The 22,337-nt window shown below is 52.8% G+C and overlaps 9 protein-coding genes across 9 annotated transcripts; 5 read left to right on the top strand and 4 right to left on the bottom strand.

The window, feature by feature from the left end:
* Positions 1-1,100: 1,100 nt before the first annotated feature.
* On the top strand, positions 1,101-3,160 carry AMPP (putative Xaa-Pro aminopeptidase P; the record flags this gene model as incomplete). Its single annotated transcript, XM_032025696.1, has 4 exons — positions 1,101-1,176; positions 1,248-2,331; positions 2,416-2,677; positions 2,735-3,160. The coding sequence occupies 4 exons, from the start codon at positions 1,101-1,103 to the stop codon at positions 3,158-3,160; spliced, it is 1,848 nt and encodes a 615-aa protein (XP_031877752.1).
* Positions 3,161-3,174: 14 nt separating this feature from the next.
* Positions 3,175-3,745, bottom strand: CGGC5_v007813 (uncharacterized protein; the record flags this gene model as incomplete). The annotated part of the gene is made up of 3 exons (XM_032025695.1): positions 3,175-3,324; positions 3,384-3,463; positions 3,526-3,745. The coding sequence occupies 3 exons, from the start codon at positions 3,743-3,745 to the stop codon at positions 3,175-3,177; spliced, it is 450 nt and encodes a 149-aa protein (XP_031877749.1).
* Positions 3,746-4,386: 641 nt separating this feature from the next.
* Positions 4,387-4,916, bottom strand: hH3v (histone H3-like centromeric protein hH3v; the record flags this gene model as incomplete). The annotated part of the gene is made up of 3 exons (XM_032025694.1): positions 4,387-4,605; positions 4,663-4,787; positions 4,850-4,916. The coding sequence occupies 3 exons, from the start codon at positions 4,914-4,916 to the stop codon at positions 4,387-4,389; spliced, it is 411 nt and encodes a 136-aa protein (XP_031877791.1).
* Positions 4,917-5,969: 1,053 nt separating this feature from the next.
* Derl2-1 (Derlin-2) lies at positions 5,970-6,783 on the top strand (the record flags this gene model as incomplete). Its single annotated transcript, XM_032025693.1, has 2 exons — positions 5,970-6,149; positions 6,226-6,783. The coding sequence occupies 2 exons, from the start codon at positions 5,970-5,972 to the stop codon at positions 6,781-6,783; spliced, it is 738 nt and encodes a 245-aa protein (XP_031877790.1).
* An 832-nt stretch (positions 6,784-7,615) lies between these two features.
* On the top strand, positions 7,616-8,356 carry adi1 (1,2-dihydroxy-3-keto-5-methylthiopentene dioxygenase; the record flags this gene model as incomplete). The annotated part of the gene is made up of 4 exons (XM_032025692.1): positions 7,616-7,645; positions 7,727-8,038; positions 8,107-8,166; positions 8,225-8,356. 4 exons carry the CDS (start codon positions 7,616-7,618, stop codon positions 8,354-8,356), a joined length of 534 nt encoding a protein of 177 aa, XP_031877798.1.
* A 363-nt stretch (positions 8,357-8,719) lies between these two features.
* On the bottom strand, positions 8,720-9,842 carry CGGC5_v007809 (Oxidoreductase BOA17; the record flags this gene model as incomplete). Its single annotated transcript, XM_032025691.1, has 2 exons — positions 8,720-9,661; positions 9,714-9,842. The coding sequence occupies 2 exons, from the start codon at positions 9,840-9,842 to the stop codon at positions 8,720-8,722; spliced, it is 1,071 nt and encodes a 356-aa protein (XP_031877797.1).
* A 1,041-nt stretch (positions 9,843-10,883) lies between these two features.
* Positions 10,884-12,234, top strand: VRG4 (GDP-mannose transporter; the record flags this gene model as incomplete). The annotated part of the gene is made up of 4 exons (XM_032025690.1): positions 10,884-11,138; positions 11,193-11,283; positions 11,345-11,725; positions 11,801-12,234. The coding sequence occupies 4 exons, from the start codon at positions 10,884-10,886 to the stop codon at positions 12,232-12,234; spliced, it is 1,161 nt and encodes a 386-aa protein (XP_031877796.1).
* A 1,327-nt stretch (positions 12,235-13,561) lies between these two features.
* Positions 13,562-15,478, top strand: ale1 (Lysophospholipid acyltransferase; the record flags this gene model as incomplete). The annotated part of the gene is made up of 5 exons (XM_032025689.1): positions 13,562-13,583; positions 13,648-13,692; positions 13,795-13,894; positions 13,971-14,992; positions 15,048-15,478. The coding sequence occupies 5 exons, from the start codon at positions 13,562-13,564 to the stop codon at positions 15,476-15,478; spliced, it is 1,620 nt and encodes a 539-aa protein (XP_031877795.1).
* Positions 15,479-16,248: 770 nt separating this feature from the next.
* CGGC5_v007806 (uncharacterized protein) lies at positions 16,249-17,486 on the bottom strand (the record flags this gene model as incomplete). Its single annotated transcript, XM_032025688.1, has 4 exons — positions 16,249-16,508; positions 16,562-16,983; positions 17,049-17,081; positions 17,452-17,486. The coding sequence occupies 4 exons, from the start codon at positions 17,484-17,486 to the stop codon at positions 16,249-16,251; spliced, it is 750 nt and encodes a 249-aa protein (XP_031877748.1).
* Between the last annotated feature and the right edge of the window lie 4,851 nt (positions 17,487-22,337).

The following is a 22,337-nucleotide window of genomic DNA, read 5'->3' as shown; positions in this document are numbered from 1 at the left end:
CAAAGGTGAGGTGGGTTCGGTAGTGATGAGCCTAGTTGTGATAGTGGGTGGGGTTTGGTCAAAATTTGGTAGTCTCTGTAATTGTGTTACAAGAGTACCTACCAGAAGTAGGCGTGGCGGCAAACGAGAAGCAGATAGTTAGAGACAGCCCAGGTACGATAATCAGGCGATGACAGTTGTCTGATAGATACTGACTGCACAACGGCATTTGTGACGCCTCAGGCTCTGGAGATGCAATTATGCGTGTGATGGGGGTTCAGCCAAAAAAAAAAAAAAAAAAAAAAAAAAAAAAAAAAAAAAAAAAGAGCATACACACTTAATGCCCTTATCGGGTACCAGCTGTGCCTGTTGTTCCTTAATGTATATTAAGTAGAGACACACTTCACAGGGGTACTATTACAGCATACCCCCCGGGCCATCTTAGGTAAGTAGGCAGATACCTACTGGTACGCAGTAGGCAGATATCCAGGTGTCTTGGGTACCCCGCCTACGCTGCCGACCTAAACCCTACCTACCTTGGGTACGCAGCCTACCTAACCTAACTGATGACGACCGCTTCATATTGTCGGGTTGGACCTTACGTACCTAGGCACCTCAGGCTACCTAGGTAGCTAGGCACATTGACCTACGAACTGGAGACAGGTAAATATAATTGCACCAAAATCAGCGAGCGCCTCAACCGCTGGCAGTGGTTCCTCCAGACCAGGTGTCCCATAACAACAGCACTGTGAGTTCGCTGTAGGTGCTCCACTACCTACCTGGTAAGGTAGGCGCCGCATCTACCCGTCTCACTGGAAGACCCCTCACGCCCCTCACGCCCCTCGTTCCCCTCGTTCCCCCGCCAAACGACTCTGCCTGCCTTTCCTTTTGTCGAGTTGAGACATCGCCTCTGCCTGTTCCGTCCACCTCATCCCATTACTAGGTGCCCTCTTCACCTCATGGTCTGGAGCAGTTTCCGTCCTGCTAGTGTAATTTTCCGTCGGATTTACTCGAATTCCAGAACAAGCCGGTCTTCTTCAACCCTGCTATTCCACGGCTGTCGTGCCTCTCCGACCAGTGGCTTCCACCGTCGAGCATTGCATCTTTCTGCGGTTCTTGATATGGAGCAAATCGATACTACCGGTCGCCTCTCGACCCTGAGAGAGTTGATGAAAGAGCGCAACATCGATGTCTATGGTAATCTTCCCTTAATTCTCGAATATTCGCCATATCCTCGCCTTTTGCTAATAGCTTCGTTGTGTCCACAGTCATTCCCTCCGAAGATTCCCACTCGTCTGAGTATATTGCTGGATGTGATGCCCGCCGCGAATTCATATCTGGCTTCAGCGGCTCCGCCGGCTGCGCTGTTGTGACTTTGGATAGAGCCGCCCTGGCTACAGACGGCAGATACTTCAACCAAGCTTCCAAACAATTGGACCAAAACTGGCTGCTCTTGAAGCAGGGCCTGCAAGATGTGCCTACCTGGCAGGAATGGTCGGCTGAGCAGTCCGCTGGCGGCAAAGTCGTTGGTGTCGACCCCGAGTTGATCACTGCTTCAATCGCCAAGAAGCTTGCAGAGAAAATCAAGAGATGCGGTGGCTCGGATCTGGTAGCCCTTGATGAAAACTTGGTCGACTTGGTTTGGGCCAAGGACCGCCCCGCAAGACCCAAGAATCCTGTTGTCGTCTTACCGGAGACCTTCAGTGGCAAGGACGTCAAGTCTAAACTGAAGGATTTGCGACAGGACTTGGAAAAGAAGAACTCCCACGCCTTCGTGGTATCTATGCTGGACGAAATTGCCTGGCTCTTCAATCTTCGGGGTGATGACATTCCGTACAACCCAGTCTTCTTTTCCTACGCCATCATCACCAACGACAGTGCCACCCTCTACATCGACAAGTCAAAGCTAGGAGAGGCCACCCGTGCGTATCTTTCGGACAACGGCATCGCAATCAAATCATATGAGAGCATCTTCGAAGCCATAAGTGCACTGCGCTCTTCTGTGGAAAGAGCTGACGACAGTCTCGTCTCCAAGCGCTTCATCATTTCCACAAAGGCGTCGTGGGCTTTGAAGCGCTCTCTCGGCGGTGACGGACTGGTTGATGAGGTTCGCAGTCCAATTGGAGATTCGAAGGCCGTCAAGAACAAGACTGAGATGGCTGGCATGCGTGCGTGCCACATTCGAGACGGCGCGGCTCTCATCGAGTACTTTGCCTGGCTTGAGGACCAACTGGTCGCCAAGAAGGCCGTCCTAGACGAGGTCCAGGCCGCCGACAAGCTTGAGCAGCTTCGCTCGAAACATAAGGATTATGTTGGTCTTTCTTTTGACACCATCTCATCTACCGGTGCGAAGTAAGTGGACGTGGTCTACCGAGCGTGCCCTTCCAGGGACGTTGCAGCTCCCTCACCAACGTCTGTGTCTAACTTGTTCTTTAGTGCCGCTGTTATTCACTATAAACCCGAGCGCGGCGCCTGCTCCGTTATCGACCCCAATGCTATTTATCTTTGCGATTCCGGTGCTCAATTTCTTGATGGAACTACAGACACAACAAGAACCCTGCACTTTGGACAGCCGACAGAGGCCGAGAAGCTCGCCTACACATTGGTGCTGAAGGGCAATATTGCGCTAGACACTGCGATTTTCCCCAAGGGAACAACCGGGTTTGCACTTGATTGTCTGGCTCGTCAACACCTCTGGGTTAGTTTTGATGATCGATTACCCTAGCGATGGACATCTACTGACGTGTGCTTACAGAGAGAGGGCTTGGACTACCGCCATGGGACAGGGCATGGCGTGGGCTCGTATCTCAACGTGCACGAGGGACCCATAGGAATCGGTACTCGGGTGCAATTTGCCGAAGTTGCCCTCGCACCTGGCAACGTTGTTTCCATTGAGCCAGGGTTCTACGAAGACGGGTCATACGGTATTCGAATCGAAAACGTGGCCATGGTCACGGAAGTGAAAACGAAGCATTCCTTTGGCGACAAACCATACCTAGGATTTGAGCACGTCACCATGGTACCATACTGTCAAAACCTCATCGAACCCAGCCTCTTGACGGCAGAGGAGAAGAAGTGGCTCAACGCCCACAATGCGGATATTTTCCAGAAGACCAGGGATTTCTTCGCACATGACCCCTTGACGCTGGCATGGCTGACAAGGGAGACTCAGCCCTTGTAGTGATAGGGTGAGCTCTAGAACCGCACGAAGGCGGCGAGGGTGAAGGTGGCGGCAAATGAGAGTCGGAATACGGAGTTTCGGAAAGGCTTGTTCGATGCAACCGTGTTGAATCGTTCTTTCAGGCCAAGCAGCTGAGGCAAGTCTATGCCGTATCTGTTTGCAAGCTGTAGCGGCCAGATCAGTCCATGATTAAAATTCGCAGAAGATTAAGCAAGGGCATTACGTAGAAGGCAAAGATGGTGAGACCCGCGAGCAGAACTAGTGTATGAGACAGAAAACCGACAAGAAGTCCAGCCCCGAACCCTTGACAGTGTACGTCAGTATTCCAGTCCGTTGGTATCGGGGATGGAACATGGCTTATGTACCAAACATGCTGCCGCTTGAGAGCTGTCTCATCGCCTCTGGACTCAGGCCTCCTCGAGGCTGGCTACGCACGCGCTGGGCAGGCGAGGTTTTCTGAGCGTGACCCGAATCGAAGCGAATGGGGGGGCGCCGGGATCTTAGAGCGCAGGTAATGCCGATGCCGGTGCTGATAGGCAGCACCAAATGTCGGCCAGTAAAGTGAAGAGGAAAAAGACGGCCCATTGACACGGATTGCGAACGCGCAGTGGTGCGATGATAGAAGTTTGAAAGCTCAAGCGAACTATTGTTGCAAATATGGATAAAGCTTAATTCCTGACCTACGTAGGAAGTTGTAGATTAGTACTATCTGGCTGCATGGTGACGTACCTATCATATTTTCCTTACTAAGGTAAGTGTTCGAAAGCTGCTAAGACGAATTGAGATGCCAGCATGTGTGCCTCACCGATGGCTTAGGTAAGGTGCCAAACATTTGGGGAAGAACCCCAATTACATACTAGGGCACCGACAGCCAAACCGAAAGAGCCTTACGCGGTACAGAATAGTCTCTGCGTAAACCGCGTACTCTCCCCACATGTCGTTATTGCGTTTGAATAAAGGTTTCGTTCCATTTGCAAAGCTCTCGAGATATACACATGCTTCCGTTATTCTTCTGTTGGCTCTCGAGTTTGAGCACTAATACCGCCAACGCCTTATACTCCGAACCAAATTTTTGCGAAACAAGATCACAACCGCTAACCTCCACATGCCATGGGTATCCGTGCAACCGCGATATAAGAAAAGTAAAGGTGGTCAACTAGGGGCGCGACACAATGACCTTGATACAAAGCAGATGCTGAATCGCCCTTTTCCAAGTAACAGAGTACTCAACCTAATCCTCCCCAAACACCACGTATGCGCCGCGCAAGCTGTATGTCTTTTTGCATAATAGTGACTCTCTTGGCGTGTATGGCGCAAAGGTTTGTATCCTCGAAGAGATGAACCAAGAAAGCTTCCGCGGCCTCTTGGAGAGCTTGAATGGCATGCGATTGCCATCGCATTGGTGGCTGATCTCGGGGAATGACCGACTCGGCAATCTCGCGAACCTGGATAATAAGTTAGGCGATCATCGTAACATAAATTCGCATGGCTAATCTACTTACGAGACGTGAAAAGGGAAGTCGACGCAAAAGAAGATCAGTCCCGCTCTGGTACTTTCGAATCTCCCTGAGGGCTACAGTTCCGGGGCGATAACGTCTCTTTCCACGGTTCGGAATTGGGTCGCCGGCTGCGAGTGGTCAGCACACCATGCTAGGGCAAAAGATTTCGTTAACGTGGAGTGAACCGTACGCTGAACATCGCTCTGTCGCGATTTGCGGCGACCAGGATCTGACTGCCTTGCTTTCTTGGGGGGCATGGCTACAGGGTATGTAAAGGGACGTGGGTAAAGCACCCGGAGGTTTCACCGGTCGATGGAAGATTGATATCGATTGCGAAAGGCGAGAAGTGTAGATGAACCAAAATTGAATTGCGGCGGTTGCGATAGCGAGCTGTTAGGCCAATCGATTCGGCAGCAGTGTAGTCAGGAGGGTTGTTGCGAGCTAAATGATGGTGCTGTATCCGGAATGGAAGTCGAGCTCGTTGAATTCAGAAGGATGGCAGAAGTCGGAAGATGCGAAACAAGGGGAGGAAAACAATGCGAAAGGTTGGAAAGGAGCAGAGTGACTTAAAGGAGATGGATGGGACGATGGTGAGGCGCGCAAAAGAGTCAATTGACCGTTGCCAGCCCCGCGATTTTCCAATTCAGTTTGCGACGACGCGTTAGCCGCGTGCATCTCGCGCGTCATGTTTAATTAAGGTCGGGTGGGCAGGCATGCCCATGCGCGAGCCGATCTGCGTATGCGCCTATGCTTCTCTATGGCATATTAATTTAGCAGCCGCAACAGTCTAGCTGCTTAATGCAATATACCAAGATCTTGATTGACCCACGCCAGCCTTTAAGGTAGTTGCCCCGCTCTTGCCGTCATCGGCACCTGTGCTGCGCCCGTACCCATAATTGGCAACGGAAGGCCGGTGCAGTGTTCTGGGCGTTATGGAGATCTGGTTGATGGGGCTCCAAAGGCCACCTCGCTCTACGTCCATCTCTCCAAACCTACACATGCAACGTCGGAAGGATCGAACCCCAACGAAACCCAGGGCGACAGCCAAAGGACAACTTGGGTGCATTTCTTCCTGAATTTCTTCAGAACGAAATTATCCTCTTCCCAGCCACTGCCTCTCGCCCTGCTAATCCACGTCCAATACCCCACAGCTTGCACCCGTTTGCTCCGCCTCTGATTGCTTGAACCCGACATTCCCAACTTCGCTGCGACGCCTGGGAGCCATACTTTTTGGGCGATGCGCGTACACTCTCGATCTTCAGCCTGCCTTCTCTGAAGCACATCATCCTTCGAACGCCTTCCCACACAAAATGGATCAGATGATGGGTGACGGGGGCCGCTTCCCTCTGGAGACGTGGTTCTGGGAAATGCCCATCTGCACAAGATGGTGGACAACAGCAACTGTTTTGACTAGCGCATTGGTCCAGTGCCAGATGGTGACTCCGTTCCAGCTATTCTACAGCTTCCGAGCAGTATTCGCCAAGTCACAGGTTGGTGCTTCACGGTCTCTCTCGCTGCCCGCTTTGAAAACCCAAGTAACTAATGTCTTGGTGTTTCTGTTTGTAGTATTGGCGTCTTCTGACGACCTTTCTCTATTTTGGGCCCTTCTCCCTCGATCTCCTCTTTCACGTCTACTTCCTACAGCGATACGCCCGACTTCTGGAGGAATCTTCAGGCCGTTCGCCCGCTCATTTCTCATGGCTCCTGGTCTACGCCATGACCAGCCTGCTACTTCTGTCCCCGCTGGTGTCAATGCCATTTCTTGGCCATCCCCTGTCATCAACTCTGGTTTACATATGGTCGCGACGGAACCCGGATACGCGATTGAGCTTTCTGGGCCTGCTGGTTTTCACAGCTCCATACCTTCCTTGGGTTCTCATGGCCTTTAGCTTGATCCTGCACGGCTCCATTCCCAAGGATGAGATCATGGGTGTCGTTATCGGCCACATCTGGTACTTCTTCTCCGATGTCTATCCACCCCTGCACAATGGTTCGCGGCCATTTGACCCCCCAGGATGGTGGAGGCGACTGTTCGAGAGGCGACCAGCGGATGAGACTGCAGATGGCATTAACAATGACATTGTCGTTGCGGGCGGTCCAGAGCTCGCCCCCGAGGTTCGATGAAAGGCGAGTAGGAATCAGCCCTTTACTGAAGAAACGCATGATACCGGAGGGAGGGGCTTTGCCCACAGCATGGAGTGGCTACCGCGGCGTTTGGGTCAGTCGGTTGCAACGCTACAGCACGCCTGCCTGTTCGCATTCACCTGATTTCATCACCAGCATGCCCGGCCATCCAGTCAGTCACGGGGAAACAGAACACGACAGGTACCAGCTTGAAGCATATTGCATTTTAGAGGCATACTATAGAGTCATTCGAATCCCCCTCTCCAGTTGTTTGAAGCACGATCGGATGTCTCTTGTGAATGGGCTACACTGGCGTGCATTATCGGTTTATTCGTGTGAATCGGTCAAGGTGTCGTTCACTTTTCAGATGCATCCGCAGCGAGCATCATCGGGAGACGGGAGGATTTGATGCAGGCGGAGGGCTAGAGTACCTAAGGTACCTACCTACCTTGAGAACCACGTGCTGATGCCCCGCTGAAGATTGGACGACGGAGTGCCAGAAGCAACTCTCAACTCCCTACCTTAGTGTATCTAGGTAGGTGAGTGTGGTGCTGCCCGTGTTGGGTAGCAAATTACCCCACCTTCACAGCCAATTGCGTCATTTCCATTGTAAAAATCCACCCCTAATCAAACCTTTATTCGTCCTGCTTCTCTTAACCATTCAATATCCCGCCAACATATCGACTCGGTAGCTATTTCCTTGGGAGCCACTGGATATACAGACTTTCCTGCACTTGAACAACTTCCTACTTCCTGGCCAAATTTCTCGCCTCTGTCCCGCCCGAAACTTGTGCCCATACGTGATCAATCACCCCTCGTAACACTACAAACCATGAAGGCCTATTGGTATGATAATCTGGCTGTAAGTGGGCTTTCCGAAACAACTGCTGTCGGCTTGCCAATGGCTACGTACTCATCGAGCTAACTTGTTTACTGGTTGCAGGGCGACCAGCGTCTAGCGCACGACTCGGGCAAAGAGGTGACGGTCGAACAGCTGAAGAAGCTTGGCGTTTACTACCATCAGATCCCCAACATTGATGGCGTCAACAAACTCGCGTTGGACCGAGGATATAGGAACAGGGATGAGATTATTGTTTCGCCGGAGAAGATGGGCGATGTCTACGAAGAGAAAGTCAAGTCCTTCTTCCATGAGCACCTACACGAGGACGAGGAAATCCGCTATGTTCGCGATGGTCACGGGTTCTTTGACGTCAGGAGTGCGGACGATCAATGGGTTCGAATTCGTGTCGAGAAGGTGTGTTGTCTTCTCCGGCAAACGTTTTGGCAGAAATTGTTCGATCTAGACGGCTGACCAGGATTCAGGACGATCTTATCATCCTTCCTGCAGGCATATACCACCGATTTACCACTGACGACTCCAATGTAAGTGATGACCCTCGAACATTCCCGACGTCAAAATCTTGCTAACAGTGTTATAAAGTATATCAAGGCAATGAGGCTTTTCAAGGATGAGCCCAAGTGGACACCATTGAATCGCACATCAGACCTTGATGTGAACCCGCACAGGGAAGAGTATGTCCAGCAATATCTTCAAAGCAGTTTGCCGGCATAGACCGGAGGTGACGAGTGAGGAGGCTGAGGGGCATGTGACCCTTTTGTATTTCGACAGTCTAGCCAATGATGAGCCGCGAGTGGAAAGGGAATTGAGAACTCTTGCGCATGAAAGAGAGCCTGGAAACTCCTGACCATGCCCATCATGTACGCAACAACGCGTGTTGGAGTTTGTGTCTCGTACCGTGGGATGGACTGCAGGGTATTTCCACGTATCAGTAAGTGGGATATCACGGACTAAACACTTCGTTTCAGATACATAACGTTATCGCGTTTGCCGAAGGTGCATTCGAACGCAAGACCTGGAATATGGTTTTGCTCTGGCCAGCTGGCGCGTTGTCTCATGAGGACATGTATGCTGTCCTCATGTCGTAACTTGTCCTTGTGCATCCTGGATAGAATCGGCCATGAACTCATCGTGATCTGCCTTGCTGTCCTTGCCATCCGCTTCAACACCCGTTTCAGGCGCAACTGGGAAGTTCAGATGCTTCCAGTCCTCGAGCTCCTCGGTGACCGACCGCAGCCTGTCCCGTATGCTTTCAATGGCATAGCTGCCAAGAAGCAACCTCAGCGGAGGATATGAGCAGTGAGCGAGCTGCCAAACAAGCTCCGCGCACTTGACGGCGCTTGTTGGTTGCCGATCTCCTAGCCATTGGACCATTCGCTTTGCATGCAGGGCTGGTGAGGTTGCTTGTGCGTAGGCTTCGCTGGCCGGTTTGATGAGGAAGTGACCCCATGTCGGTAGAGGCGTGGGCATTGTATCTGGCTCGTCTCTTCGCACAAAACCTGGCTCGACAAGAGTCGCCTTTACGTTGAACGAGTCGGTCTCGTACAGCATGGCCTCTATGAGACCCTCAACGGCATACTTGGTAGCACAGTACGGACCCAGACCCGGAACGCCCAGAGCACCTGAAGTTGAGCTGAAGATCAAATATCGACCAGCGTTCTGGTGGCGAAAGTAGGGCAGACTGGCCTGTATGATATTGAGAGTACCCATGAAATTGGTCTCGAACTGGTTCCGGATCTCATGCTCGTCTTGGTCCTCACAGGCCCCAATTACGCCGTACCCGGAGCAGTTCGCGACGACATCAACCCGCTGAAACCGATCCAAACTTTTCTCGATAACGCGGGCAACGGAATCTCTGGCTCGTACGTCACACAAGAGACCCAGGCAACTGTCGTTGTCCTGTGCTGACATATCTTCGGGAGTCGTCTCAAAGACTCGACCGACAGAAGTGACGAGGTCGCCATGGGATAAGGCGGACTTCACGAGTGACCGGCCCATATGCCCAGTGCCACCGAACACCTGTGAGGGGTTTAGATGCGGTATAGGTCACTACAAGGCTTTCCGAACTCACCACCCACACCAGTTGTTTTCTGGGGGCCTCGAATTGAGGTGGATCACAACTTGCTGGAAGTTGAAGTTTGGCTCTAGCCGCGCCGTCTGTTGTCGAATGACCTGCGCTGTGTTCGCTTGATACGTCCATCGTCTTTTAAAAAATTCTCGAGAAGACAAAGCCTGATCTATGTTATAGCGAGCCGATTTAGTAGCAAGTGCATCTAGTGTCGGGATCGATGGGACGGCCAGAAGATGAAATTCCAGCGTTAAATGGCGAAGATACTGCAGCAAGTTTGGCTCTTGGCAATTCGTACGGCGAGTGTTGGAGGTGTCATGTCCCGGGAGTTGAGCTGTGCGGTTGAGAGCATGCCGATCTTAAGGTATCACCGTCAAAGCTAGGCGTCCAGTAGGTACCAACATGCCGACCCAGGTTCCGTCGCCTGAGATTCCCCGGTGTCTCCACATGCCTGGGACGGGAACATGCCTACCTACCTACTCAAGTAGGTACGTAGTAAACTACCTCACTACCCAGGGAGGGAGAGCTGGCGCACTGGAAATGCAATAAGAAGATATCCCCAGTCTAAAAATGCAATTATCCACATGAAGCCGAACCAAATGTGGTCCCTTGCTTCACATTATAGCCCGGTCAACCCATTACCAGGGGAGAGCGCTGCCCGCCGAAGCACTACTAGCGGCCCAGCATCTCAATTTGCATTTTGACACTGTAGCCTGTATGAGCACGGATACAGAGAACCTGGCCACGCCGCAATTTGTGGCATGAAATTCCACGACCCTTGATAGGTGCACGCGTGTTCCCTTGCGTTGCATTCCCTTCCCGTACCGCCCGTCTTCGCTCGCGAATATCTCCGTGCCCCCTTTACGCTGTGCACCGTTCCTGTTCGCAACATCTTCGTCCCGCAGCCAGACTTTGCTCTTCAGTTGCAACCCGCCGTACGAGGAACGGCTCGCCGAGGACATCAATCATTTTTGACGCAAGTCATAAATACACTGCCTCCCGTCGACAAAACCTCCAGAGCTGCCCCTCACGAATTGACGACTCAGCCCTTCTCTCCCGTCAGGCGCAATCGTGCTCCCGATTCTCTAGCCCCAAGCTCGAGCCAACGAAACTGAAGCCAGCTTGCGTTCATCACCGACAACACCTATTTAACAATCTCAACCATCGCCAACCATGTCGGACAAGAAGAATGAGGACTACGAGCTGCGCGGGTCCGACTCGTTCGGTGGAGAAAAGGATGGCTTCTTGTCCCAGCGACCACCTCCCAGGCCAAGATCAAACCTGGCCTCGCCTCTGAGCAAGATCGATAACAGCCCTGGCGTTTCCATCCTGGCCTATTGCTTCTCTTCCATTAGTATGACTGTGGTCAACAAGTACGTTGTCTCGGGTCAGTTCTGGAATCTGAACTTCCTATATCTCGCCGTTCAGGTATGCTCACCATTGGCCCCCTCCTGTGGATGCTGCTAACCGCGCGCTATGCAGTCCATCGTTTGTATCCTCACCATCGTCGTCTGCAAGAACCTGGGAATGATCACGAACCTGGCTCCTTTTGACACGGGAAAAGCGAAGAAATGTAACTTTACACACTACTCGAAAGCCACCAAGCTGTGTAGTGCAGGCTGACACGCCCACAGGGTTTCCTATCGCGCTTCTACTCGTCGGCATGATCTACACAGGCACGAAGGCCCTCCAATTCCTCTCAGTTCCCGTCTACACCATCTTCAAGAATCTGACCATCATTGTCATCGCATATGGCGAAGTTTTGTGGTTTGGCGGAAGCGTCAGCCCCCTTTCGCTTTTGTCCTTTGGCTTGATGGTTCTCAGCTCTGTCGTGGCTGCTTGGGCTGATGTTCAACACGCGCTGGGTGGCGGCTCGCACACTGCTGAGGCTTCTGCTGCTGTCTCGACGTTGAATGCCGGATACGCTTGGATGGGGATGAATGTTTGCTGCACAGCCGCATACGTGCTCGGCATGCGCAAGGTCATCAAGAAGATGAACTTTAAGGACTGGGACAGTAAGCTACCCCGAGAACCCCGGCTGTTTACATGCGACAGCCCAGAGGACGATGGCTGATAAATGCTTCATACAGCAATGTTCTACAACAACTTGTTGACAATCCCTGTCCTCATCGTTTGCACGCTTTTGACGGAGGATTGGTCGTCAGCGAACATCGCTAAGAACTTCCCCATCGAGACTCGCAACAGCCTCTTCGTCGGCATGATCTATTCAGGACTTTGCGCAATCTTTATTTCGTACTGCTCGGCTTGGTGTATCCGAGTCACCTCCTCTACGACATACTCCGTGGTTGGCGCTCTCAACAAACTTCCCATCGCCATAAGCGGCCTCGTCTTCTTCGATGCGCCGGTCACATTTGGCAGCGTGTCGGCTATCATTATTGGGTTCGTCAGCGGCATCGTGTATGCGTGGGCCAGAATTCGCCAGAGCGAGGCGGCCAAGATGTCTTTGCCAACTACACAACCCATGAGCGCGAGCTCTCAGAGCAACAAGGATGCGAACTCGTAGAACGATTGTGGGTTCCTGATAGAAAAGCGGAACTTGGCTTGCCAAGTCTCGTGGGAGAGCATTGCGGCAGCCGAATAAATTGCTGGTTGAGCAACGTGTATAGCGCATCTATGGTACCTAAGCGGTATTGCCTCAACGCAAGCGAAGGATGCCCGTCTTGCTTTCCCCACGCTGATCGCAATTAGATGCTCGAAATGTTGTATAGTAATACGTTTGACCTCGAGATGCGTAGGCGGGGAGAGGCTCAAGTGACAAGATGTGAGCCTAGGCGTTGAGTCGTCAAACTGCGCACCACCCGTGTAGTGTTAGGCGGATAGAGTAGCTGTGTTTCAAAGCCACGACTTTATCGTGTACCCCAGAAACCATTCAACAAGCCGAAGCGGTGAGATCGGTTGGGGCGCTTGTGCAGAGACAAGATTGGTTTCCAACGGGGAAGCCGTAACGTGCTTTGGCTCGTAGATTTAAAACTTCGTCCTTTTTCAGACAACATAGACGGCAGCGGCGTCGGTGTCGGGGAAGACAAGATGATTTTTGGTGTGGCTACGCTGTTCTTTTGGTGTAAATTGACGTCGGTCTTTCTGTGCAAGCACCCTCAACACGTTCTGCCACCTTCGTGAAGCTTGTTTCCGAAACACGTGGGGGTGGGCTTCGGCTGGCTAGGTAGGGCGGAGACTTCACTGTCGGGTAAAGTAGACAGGAGATACTCGGTCTGTAGACCTTTGGTGCAACCGGGAGGTACTCGGTACCATGCCTTGCCTACATGACCACCCGCCAAAACACCTTTGCCCCACCCCTTCCGCCATGCCAAACTCGCTGTCTGAACGGCCTTAAAAGCCAGCCCTGAGCAGGACTGAGGTTAAGGTAGCTAGGGGGACAGGTTAATAATACGTCACACGTGCTCTTTGCAACCACCAGTATATCGCTGCTGCTCTGGGCATGCGCAGCTACTTGTCAGGTTGGGATGACCCGCAACTCTTCTCCCTACTAGCACTTCAGTGTTTTTCCCTTCAGCTGAAGTACCTTACCCACAGGCACCTACCGATCGGCTTCAGTCACGTCCTGGCTTGTCTCTCATCCCACGTCTTCAATCTCTCGTCCGAACGTTCCCACATGACCTAGCCTGTTGTGCTAACCACCGACTTTCGCTCCTAAGAACAGGACCCAGAACAAACTGCTACGTCTCCTGCTCAGCAGACGACATTCCGCGCCGTTCGCCCAACACAATTTCCCCGACCAGTTTCGAAGAAATGGACTGAGAAGCATTTGAACTCACACGCTCTAGCCTTCCAGTCCCTCACTATCGCCAGCTTTGTCCTTGGCGTACATGATGTTGCCCTTTATTAACAAGCGTAGGCTATTTGGCATTCCTTGAAATTGAAGTCTTTCGCAAGCTGACCCACGGTGTACCGGCAGCATTCGAGCTACTATCTTCGCGCCTGGGCGCATCCCCCGACGAACGTCAGTCTTCCCTCGCGAGAGTTTACCTACGATCGAATATATACCTATCCATATAGGCCAGCTCCAAGTATGCCGTGCATGCTGACGTCTTTCTTCTGGCAGTCAAGCTCGTCTTCTCGTTCCTCATATCATACCCTCTCGCCGGTCTACTCAAGAGGGTTCCAGATGCCCGGCCAGACCAGAAGAATCTATTCATAATATGGTATGACACACCTGGAGCTCCTGCGCATCTATTTGATTCCTAGCTCACTACGCTGACCATGTTATTTGTGACCTAGCACCTCCGCCTTCTACTTGGTTGGATTATTTGATCTATGGAGTGGCGTGCGCACCCTTGCCATCAGCTCCATTGGTGTCTACTGCATCGCCAAGTATCTTCGCAGTAGCCCGTTCATGCCTTGGATTGGTTTCGCCTTCGTCATGGGCCACATGTCCATCAGCCATATCGCTCGCCAACTCGCCGACAGCCCCTCATCTGTCGATATCACTGGCGCGCAAATGGTTCTGCTCATGAAGCTTAGTGCGTTCTGCTGGAATGTGGCAGATGGCCGACTGTCAGAGGACAAACTGTCTGATTTCCAGAAGGAGAGACGCTTGGTTGAGCTTCCGGGTCTTTTGGATTATGCCGGATATGTCCTCTTCTTCCCTGGGCTTCTCGCTGGTCCCGCCTTCGATTACGCCGAATATCGCAAATGGATAGACACCACCATGTTTGACCTACCTGCCCAAGTCGATCCCTCAAAGAAGCCTCCTGTGCGGAAGAAGCGGAAGATACCTCGCAGTGGCACTCCAGCTGCATGGAAGGCTGCGAGCGGCTTGGGCTGGATTGGTCTCTTCATGGTTCTCTCGGGTTACTACCCCATCAGTTACTTGACGGGGCAGTCCTATATGGATCTTAACTTCTTACGTAGAGTTTGGGTCCTGCACATGACCGGCTTGACGGCTCGTCTCAAGTATTACGGCGTTTGGTCCTTGACTGAAGGCGCTTGCATCTTGGCCGGCTTGGGCTACCATGGTGTTGATCCTGTCACCGGCAAGGTGTCATGGAACAGGCTACAAAACATCAATCCATGGGGAGTTGAGACGGCACAAAACACGCGCGCATATCTGGGCAACTGGAATATGAACACCAACAACTGGTTGAGAAACTACGTCTACCTCCGAGTAACGCCTATCGGAAAGAAGCCTGGTTTCCGCGCCAGTCTGATCACGTTCGGCACGAGCGCATTATGGCATGGGTTTTATCCCGGATATTACCTGAGCTTCATTCTCGCCAGCTTTGTCCAGACTGTTGCAAAAAGTGAGTTGCAGTGGATGTGAACTGGCGATTGCAAACAGGAACTAATTCGACACAGATTACCGCCGATACTTCCGCGCATTCTTCATCGACCCCAGCACCGGTTCCCCAACGACCACCAAGATCTACTACGACTGTTTATCGTTCGTTGTAACTCAGTTGGGCATGTCCTTCGTTGTGGCTCCTTTTCTAGTTCTCCAGCTGTCAGGTTCGATTCTGGTCTGGAGCCGCGTTTATTTCTACACTATTATTGGCACAATCGTCTCTATGGCCTTCTTCGCCTCCCCGGCGAAGCAGCTTTTGAAGAAGCATTTGGAAGAGCGTCAAGGAAAGGCCGGGGCTAAGCTCACCCGTTCTCTCAGCCAGGACAGTCTTTCTGGCCGGGAGCCGGTCTTAGGAGTCTCAGCTGATCCTCAACGAGAGATCGACGAAGCCATGGAGGAGATCAAGGCAGAAGTAGAGGCCAGGCAGAAGAGGAAGGCTGCTTGAAATCGAGCCTATCACTTATGCAAAAGCCTCTCATACCTGAAAGTTAAATCACGACGCGATCGTTGTGTTACAGGCTTCAATGGAGTGTGGTAGATTTCGATATGGAAAGTATTGGGGAGATAAGTTACATGTGCAACACGCTACGGGGGGCATATATCCTGTGACGGAGAACTTTGAGAAACGGCCCATGGGCGCTAGTCATTAGACATTTCGTGCTACATAGCTCCTGAACCAAGCCTTTATAAACCCATGTCTATGCCTTAAAAATAAAAGGAGACTCTAGAGCCGAGTTCGAACGCTTCGAACATCGGCGTGGCGATCCCCACTTCATGACTCCCGCGTCAGACCCGGGGGGTATCGTCATTCAGCCTCACCACCCATTACAGATAAAAATCTAGCATGTCGTCAACTGGAGGCCCGCCTGGGCAAACGTACAATAGTACAATAACTTTTACAGGGATGGAAGAGCACTGATAGCGTCTCTGTTTCCCCGGAAGAAGGACGATGAAGTGAAAAAGAGGAGTGTCCGACGAGTTAGGACAAAAAGGTTCGTGTGCTTGCTCAGGTAATTCCAAGTGTCGTAGAGTCGTAAAAAGGGCCGTCGCAGGGCAATGAGTACCCATTCGTAAATCTAATGCGCTGATGTATCGAAGAAATCAATAGAGGTTGTTTTGTGTGATGTACGCTGAAAGCATTAGGTCGGAATGCCCGAAAGTTACGGCAGTTGTCGAGCCAGACTGGGTTCCGAGACGTTGGTCGGGGTCTTGCTGCTACGCGATTTGTCCCCATCCCTGCTTGACGCCGACAACGACGAGAGCTACAATGGCACCTACGACGAGGAGGCCAATAACGGACATGTAGCGATTGAGGGCGCGCCACCACCTGGCGCTTTGGAATAAAGTCTCATCGATGGCCGCGATGCGTCGAGGAAGATCCCCTTCCTCATCTAAGAGACTTGATCGGTGATCGCGCTCCTCCATTTCAGCGTGCGGGTCAGGAGGAAGGGGCAAAAAGGCGGCAATCATCCAAGCTAGGTGCGGTTAGCAGTCGACCCAGAAAAGTTCAACACTGGATTCGCATTACCAAATGGAAGAATGAACCCGAGGGCAAAGAGCACGACTTGCATATTTCGCTTGCCAAGTAGACTATTCTCGGTGGACCATGTCATGGAAGGTGGCTCCCAAATGCTGTAACGGCTGGCCCTTTGGTCACGGCGTAAATGCGGCGACCAAATGCTCGACGTCTTTTTGCGTACACCAGGTCGAAGCTGGCTGTCTAGCGGCATCGAGTTGATTTCCATGGAAGCGGAATCCGATATTGGACCGGGAGCCAGGGGATTGACTTCTCGGGGCCGTCTTCGGGGGCTGTAAATACTCAGCGGAAGGTGTTCCGCACTTGGCGATCGACTCTGGTACGAGCTGGGAGGTCGACTGTCATTCGGATCGGTCATGATGGAGCCCGAAGAGCTCGCCAGAAACTTTCGTTCCCCACTTCCATAGTAGAACCTGTCCAAAACTGTTAGCTGAATACCGTACTCAGTGCCTTAAGTATGGCTGTGCGCTTGACTTACTTAGCCCATGTAGGAATAGATGCCGAGTTGAAGCTGTTGGCCCGCGAACGTGAGCTGCTCGATGAGTGCAGATTACGATCAGACGAGGTGTTTGAGAAAAAGCTCGAAAGACGTGTTCGGGAAGGACGTTGGTTCAGTTGATGCAACTCCGTTAACCCATCACCATGCTCATCCTGATCGCTTACTAAACGAAGGGTGCCTCCTCGACTGTGACTAGCTTGGGGCCTTTCGAGCGAGTCTGTAAATGACCGTGAGTGAGACAGAGACCTTTCTTCATTGCCTGCCAGCGATGAGGAGATGCTGAGCATTTGCCGGCTATGGCTGCTAAGGGGTTGGCTGCCACGTCTGGCTGGAACCGACCAGGGAGACACAGAGCGAGATGGGGGCTCGCTTCCTCCCTCACTCTCCGACATGACCGTAGATAGTTGTGAACTCCATTGATGCGGATGAGCTTGCATGTGGGACGGGACAGGTGTGGAGGTAGATGGCTCAGCTCTTCCGTCCGGCTGCCGCGTAGGCAAGCCAGCCTGCACACGTGATCGATAGGAGGCAGCAGGGGCGGTGATTATGTTCGTGGCTGCCTCAACGCTGCGAGAACTGGATATGGACTTAATCGATGCGATGCGCCGGAGAGAGTCTCGCGAGCGAGTTTTGTAGTAGCCAAACCTCTCCCTGGACTTCTTCTTGCTTTTCTTTGGCTTGAGTGGTGCTACCAACAGACTTTCTTGCGAGTATTCCGGGCGAACACGGCGGCGGCGGGCCGTAGCCGCAGAAGAGGGTGCAGGGGATGGGTCGCCGTGTAGAATATAGTTGTGGTTACTGTCGGCGCTGCTGTCTGCAGTCTTCGGAGGACTACGCTCAGCGGAGGATGTTTCTGGGGGGGAAGATCGGCCAAGAATCTCGTAGTTGGAGTGACTCGATGCAGGTGGCGGCAACGAACTGTCCCTTTGAGGGATGCGAGGAGGCGAGCTAGAGTTGTATACTTGGTAATTTGTTGTATCGGAGGATATTGATGGTGGCGGCAGCACACTCTCAGTATCGGGTCGAGGAGGGGAACTGGAACTGTAGATTTTGTAATTTGTCTTGTCCGACGATGTAGACGCAGTGACGGATGATTGAAAAGACGTCTTGGTCTGCAAGTCAGGGGGGTCCGAGGGTGGGTATGGGTCGACGGCTGGCGCCTCCGGCAGCGGCGCGAGTCGAGAATCAGACGGGGAGGATGGGGCGAATGGGGCTTGATTGGCTTCAGGGTACAGAAGAGTTGATTTTCCCTTTTGCTTGAGATCAGGAGTATTGAGAACCTTGCGTAGGCCGCCAACCATGCGGTAATTCCAGGGGGACGAATTGGAGGCGACGGTGCTGGCAATATGATCTCCAGCTAATTGCGTGGTCGAGGATGCTGGGGTTAGTGTAGCTGAAAAGCTTCGGTCCGGAGTCACGGTGGTAGAGCTGGGATGGTTTTCGCTGATGTGTGAGGCGTCTGATGAGAAGCGCTCTGGCGAGGCTGTAGAGGAAAGTGACAATGTGGGTGCTTTGGACGAGCCCGGGTCACCCGAGTTCCTGTTCTGCTGTCCTTTCTGGGGTAGAAGAGAAAAAGTCTTCCCATCTGCGTTGATTGTGATGAGATTGCGGCGACGAGACAAGGGGCGCTTCGCCGAAGGGGTGACAGGTTCATCGTCGGTATTGTACTGTGACGACCGGGATCGTGCATTAACGCGGTAATTATCGGTCAGATGAGGCGGAGTAGTGGGAACAGGGGTAGAAGGAGAGGACGGGCCTCCTGTCCAAGAGTCAGATCGCAGTTTCGAGCCTGAAACACCGCGGTCCTTGGCTGCGACCAATGGGAAAGTTGAAGATGCTGGCGACAGTACAGATGTCAGCGTGCTGGAGGAATAAGAGCGCCGATGAGAGGAATAGCGGTCGCTAGCACGGCTTGCGGATGTGGAGCGATCATCGATTCTGGAGGAGTTTCGGTGACCAAGTTCGGAGGTGTTCGGCGACAGCAATGCTGTTGTTGATGTTGGAGTGCGTGATGAGGTGGCCGAAGCGGTAGAGTCGCGATTCTTGTGGCTTGGTCGAGGAGGGCTGTAGGGGACAACGCGAATGGCAAGAGAATTGGACTGTGACTTGGAGCGCTCGTGCAGCGGCCTCCGTTGGGACCGGGAGGGGCTCCCTCGTGAGGGGCTCCCGGACCCGGACCCGGGCATTCTCGGCCGGGCTGTGCTGGGACGGGGAGGTTTCGGAGACTCTGCCGTAGCTGGGAGCTTTCGGAGACAGCTTCTTGGGTTTGGGTGTGATGACTCGGCGCCACCGGGGTCTCCGGGCCATGGAGAGCCGGTGCGTCCCGGCGTGGACTGAGATGGCCGACAGCGGGAATGATTGGGGTAACGCACAGGAGCCAAGTGCGGTCAAAGGCTGCTTGTAGTGGCTGACTCGCCGGGAGCAGTTGGTTCAGCTTCGGTGGGTACCGGAAGGCGCCGGCCGGCCTGTGCTTTGGCGGTCCGGTTTGATTCAGCAGCCGTACACTGTACAGTGCAAAAACAGTTGGCCGGGTGTCAAGTCCAGAGGTTCGAGCTTGTCGGGCGAAAGAGGGCGAACAAGTTGGCTTGCGGCGGCGCACGTTGTTCTGACAGAGGTTCGTTCGTTGTCTTGATCAAAATCATCCGGAACTGATAGAAATTCAACGGTGTTCGAGCAGGTTGGGTGAGCCGCAAATGCCCGATGATAAGTATTCGCTTGGCTGAATCCAAGGTTGTCGACGAGCGTAGGTTGTTCTTTGATTAAGGCGAGGCGGGATGAGCAAGGCGACCAGCACAAGCGAATGAGCGGAAGGGCAAATTTGCCGGGTGGGTTTGCGATTGTTTGCGTGGATCGATGGAAGCTGATCAAGCTGAGCGAGAGAGTGACTGAGGTGAACCGAGGCTTGAGATACTAAACAATGTAAATATCGGGTGACAGCTGAGTAGCCATGGAAAAGAAATGAGAGTAGGAAGATTATTACTGGCGAATTGCCTGTGTTTATGACTAAAGCAGGGGAGGTGGCAAGAAAAAAGATAAAGAGACAGAGAGAGAGAGAGAGAATAGGAAAGGGAACAAAGGCGCCGAGGACGACGAGGCAAAGCGCTGCTCGGTTGCGCAGAGGCAGAAACCGAACAGGAAAAAAAAGGATAAAAAAGTAAAACGAAAAGGTCGAAGGAAAACGCAAGAGATGGAGGCGGGAGGGAAGGGCAGCAAAAGCGGGCAAGGCATGGTAGGTAGATGGGGACCGGAGAGGCACCCAAGGCAGCTAGCTGCTGCAAGTTCCAGCACAACCTAAGCTCCCAGGCCCATGTCCAGTCCCAATGGAAGCAAGCAAAAGACGTACGTACCTACTGACATGAAGGTACCTCAGTGTGGGCGATGCGAGGCAAGGTGGATTTGAGCAGGCCCACTACTAAGTAAGATGGAAGCGAACCAGGAAACAAGGTGGGCAGAGTCCAATGAACCGACAGGATACTTGGGATATTTGTTGGTTTCGCTTCGAAGCCAGCTTGACTGTCTATACTGCAACGACTGGCGATAAATCCTGGCTGCATGCAGGTCCTGTGCTTCTGACAGGATGAGGCCGGCTATGAGCACATTGAGATGTTGTTGAGTATGGGCTGCATCTGTGCCAAAGTCAAGTATCGTTGTGGGTAGGGATACCTTTGAGGGACGGTGGATAGTCTCTCAAAAGGCGGTCGAGGGAAAAGGCCAAGCTGGGGTTGAGGAGACGGGATAATCTAACTGGCCCGCCAACATCGAGTCTCCCTATCTCTGCTTCCGAAGCCTGGACCGAAGCAGCAGCAGGGGCAGCAAGAGCAGCAAGGGGCTGGCGCAGACGGGTTGAAGACAAGGGGCCTAGCGAACCGAACCACATTCAAACCAGAAACCAGACAGCCAGACCAGCCAGCGAGTCGACAATGGAAGTGATGCGGGGAGGCGGTGCGGCGCCGCGATGCTTCTCTGTTGCAGATGAGATGCAGCGGCCGGGGTGTGTGGTGAGTGGTGAGCAGGATTGCCAATGGCAATCAGCAGACGGATGTGACAGGTCGAGCAGTCGATTGGAAGAAGAAAAGGGGCGACAACCACGGTTGATTGACGACGAATGGATGTCGGCAGCGGTTCGTTCAGCCGAATTGTAGCAGTAGGTAGCGTCGCAGTCGCAATTCGTCAGAGTAGATCGCCTCGAGGGTCGTGTGTCTCCTGATCCTATCTCAAGGCCGCGGCCTTATTCCATCGCGAAAAGTGACAGATGAAGAAGGTGAAGGGAAGTGAGCAATGTGTAAGTAGATTGTCAATCGCGACAGCGACAGCGGCGGCGGGGGCCAATGGTACAAGTATTTGACATGGAAGGCGACAGCCACGGATATTGGAGCAGCCATTTGGCTATGAACGTGGACGTGGAGTCGTGAGACGCACAGAAAACAACAAAAACAAAGCCGTAGTCGCAGGATCCCAGGGCATGAACAAGTCTGGGAGACCTGGTCTTGGGCATCCGACGACGACATCAGACGGGCAGACTTCGTCTGATTCTGCCCGAGTAGGTATGTCCTGCTAGAGCTAAGTCTAGCACGCACTCAGGGCCTTCGACGCTAATCTAGCGCAGGGCTCAGAAAGAGACAGAGACAGTCATGGAATACCTACGGCCTTCCTTTGGACCACCCGACGTCCACCAAACCTAAGGTACCTTACCTAGGTAGGTAGGGTACCTAAGTCCGTGTCTACGCCCCGTAACCAACCGCCACGCGCCGTTGCGACTTACCAGCCAGCGGCTCTGGCAGCTCCCGCTTGACGAATGGATGTTGTGCGAGTCTGAACGCGCTTCTCGCTGTGATCCTATCCATGCATCCGTGGGTCTATCCGGTGTGCTGGCAACACACTAATTATACTAAGACCATCCACGTCTTCAGCGTGCACTCGAAAATGGGACCTTGCGTGGTCCACCACATCTTGGACAGGCAGGGCCGGGATAAACCTTCCACAGCACCTGGGCACTGGAGGCACAAGTGGGCATTTTGCTCGCTACAGTACCCGCAATACGTTTCTCAATCAAACTTGACCTTAAGACTCTTGAAGGATATTTGATGAGATGCGGAGACAGCGTCCGTGAGGTACGGTAAGGTACGGATACGCAATACGTATAACGACACACCGAAAGAGGAAGTGAATAAACACTGAAAACAACCCTCCTAATCTTGGCAGACCGTCGCAGTGCGAGATTCTTTCTTGCTGAGGCGCTCGGTTGACCGTTGCCCATGATGATACGGC

The sequence above is a fragment of the Colletotrichum fructicola genome (assembly GCF_000319635.2).
Source record: "Colletotrichum fructicola Nara gc5 chromosome Unknown KSG_Nara_v1_contig04, whole genome shotgun sequence".
NCBI lineage: Eukaryota > Fungi > Ascomycota > Sordariomycetes > Glomerellales > Glomerellaceae > Colletotrichum > Colletotrichum fructicola.
The sequence above is the reverse complement of the archived record's forward strand: the minus strand, read 5'-3'. Positions and strand labels throughout refer to the sequence as shown.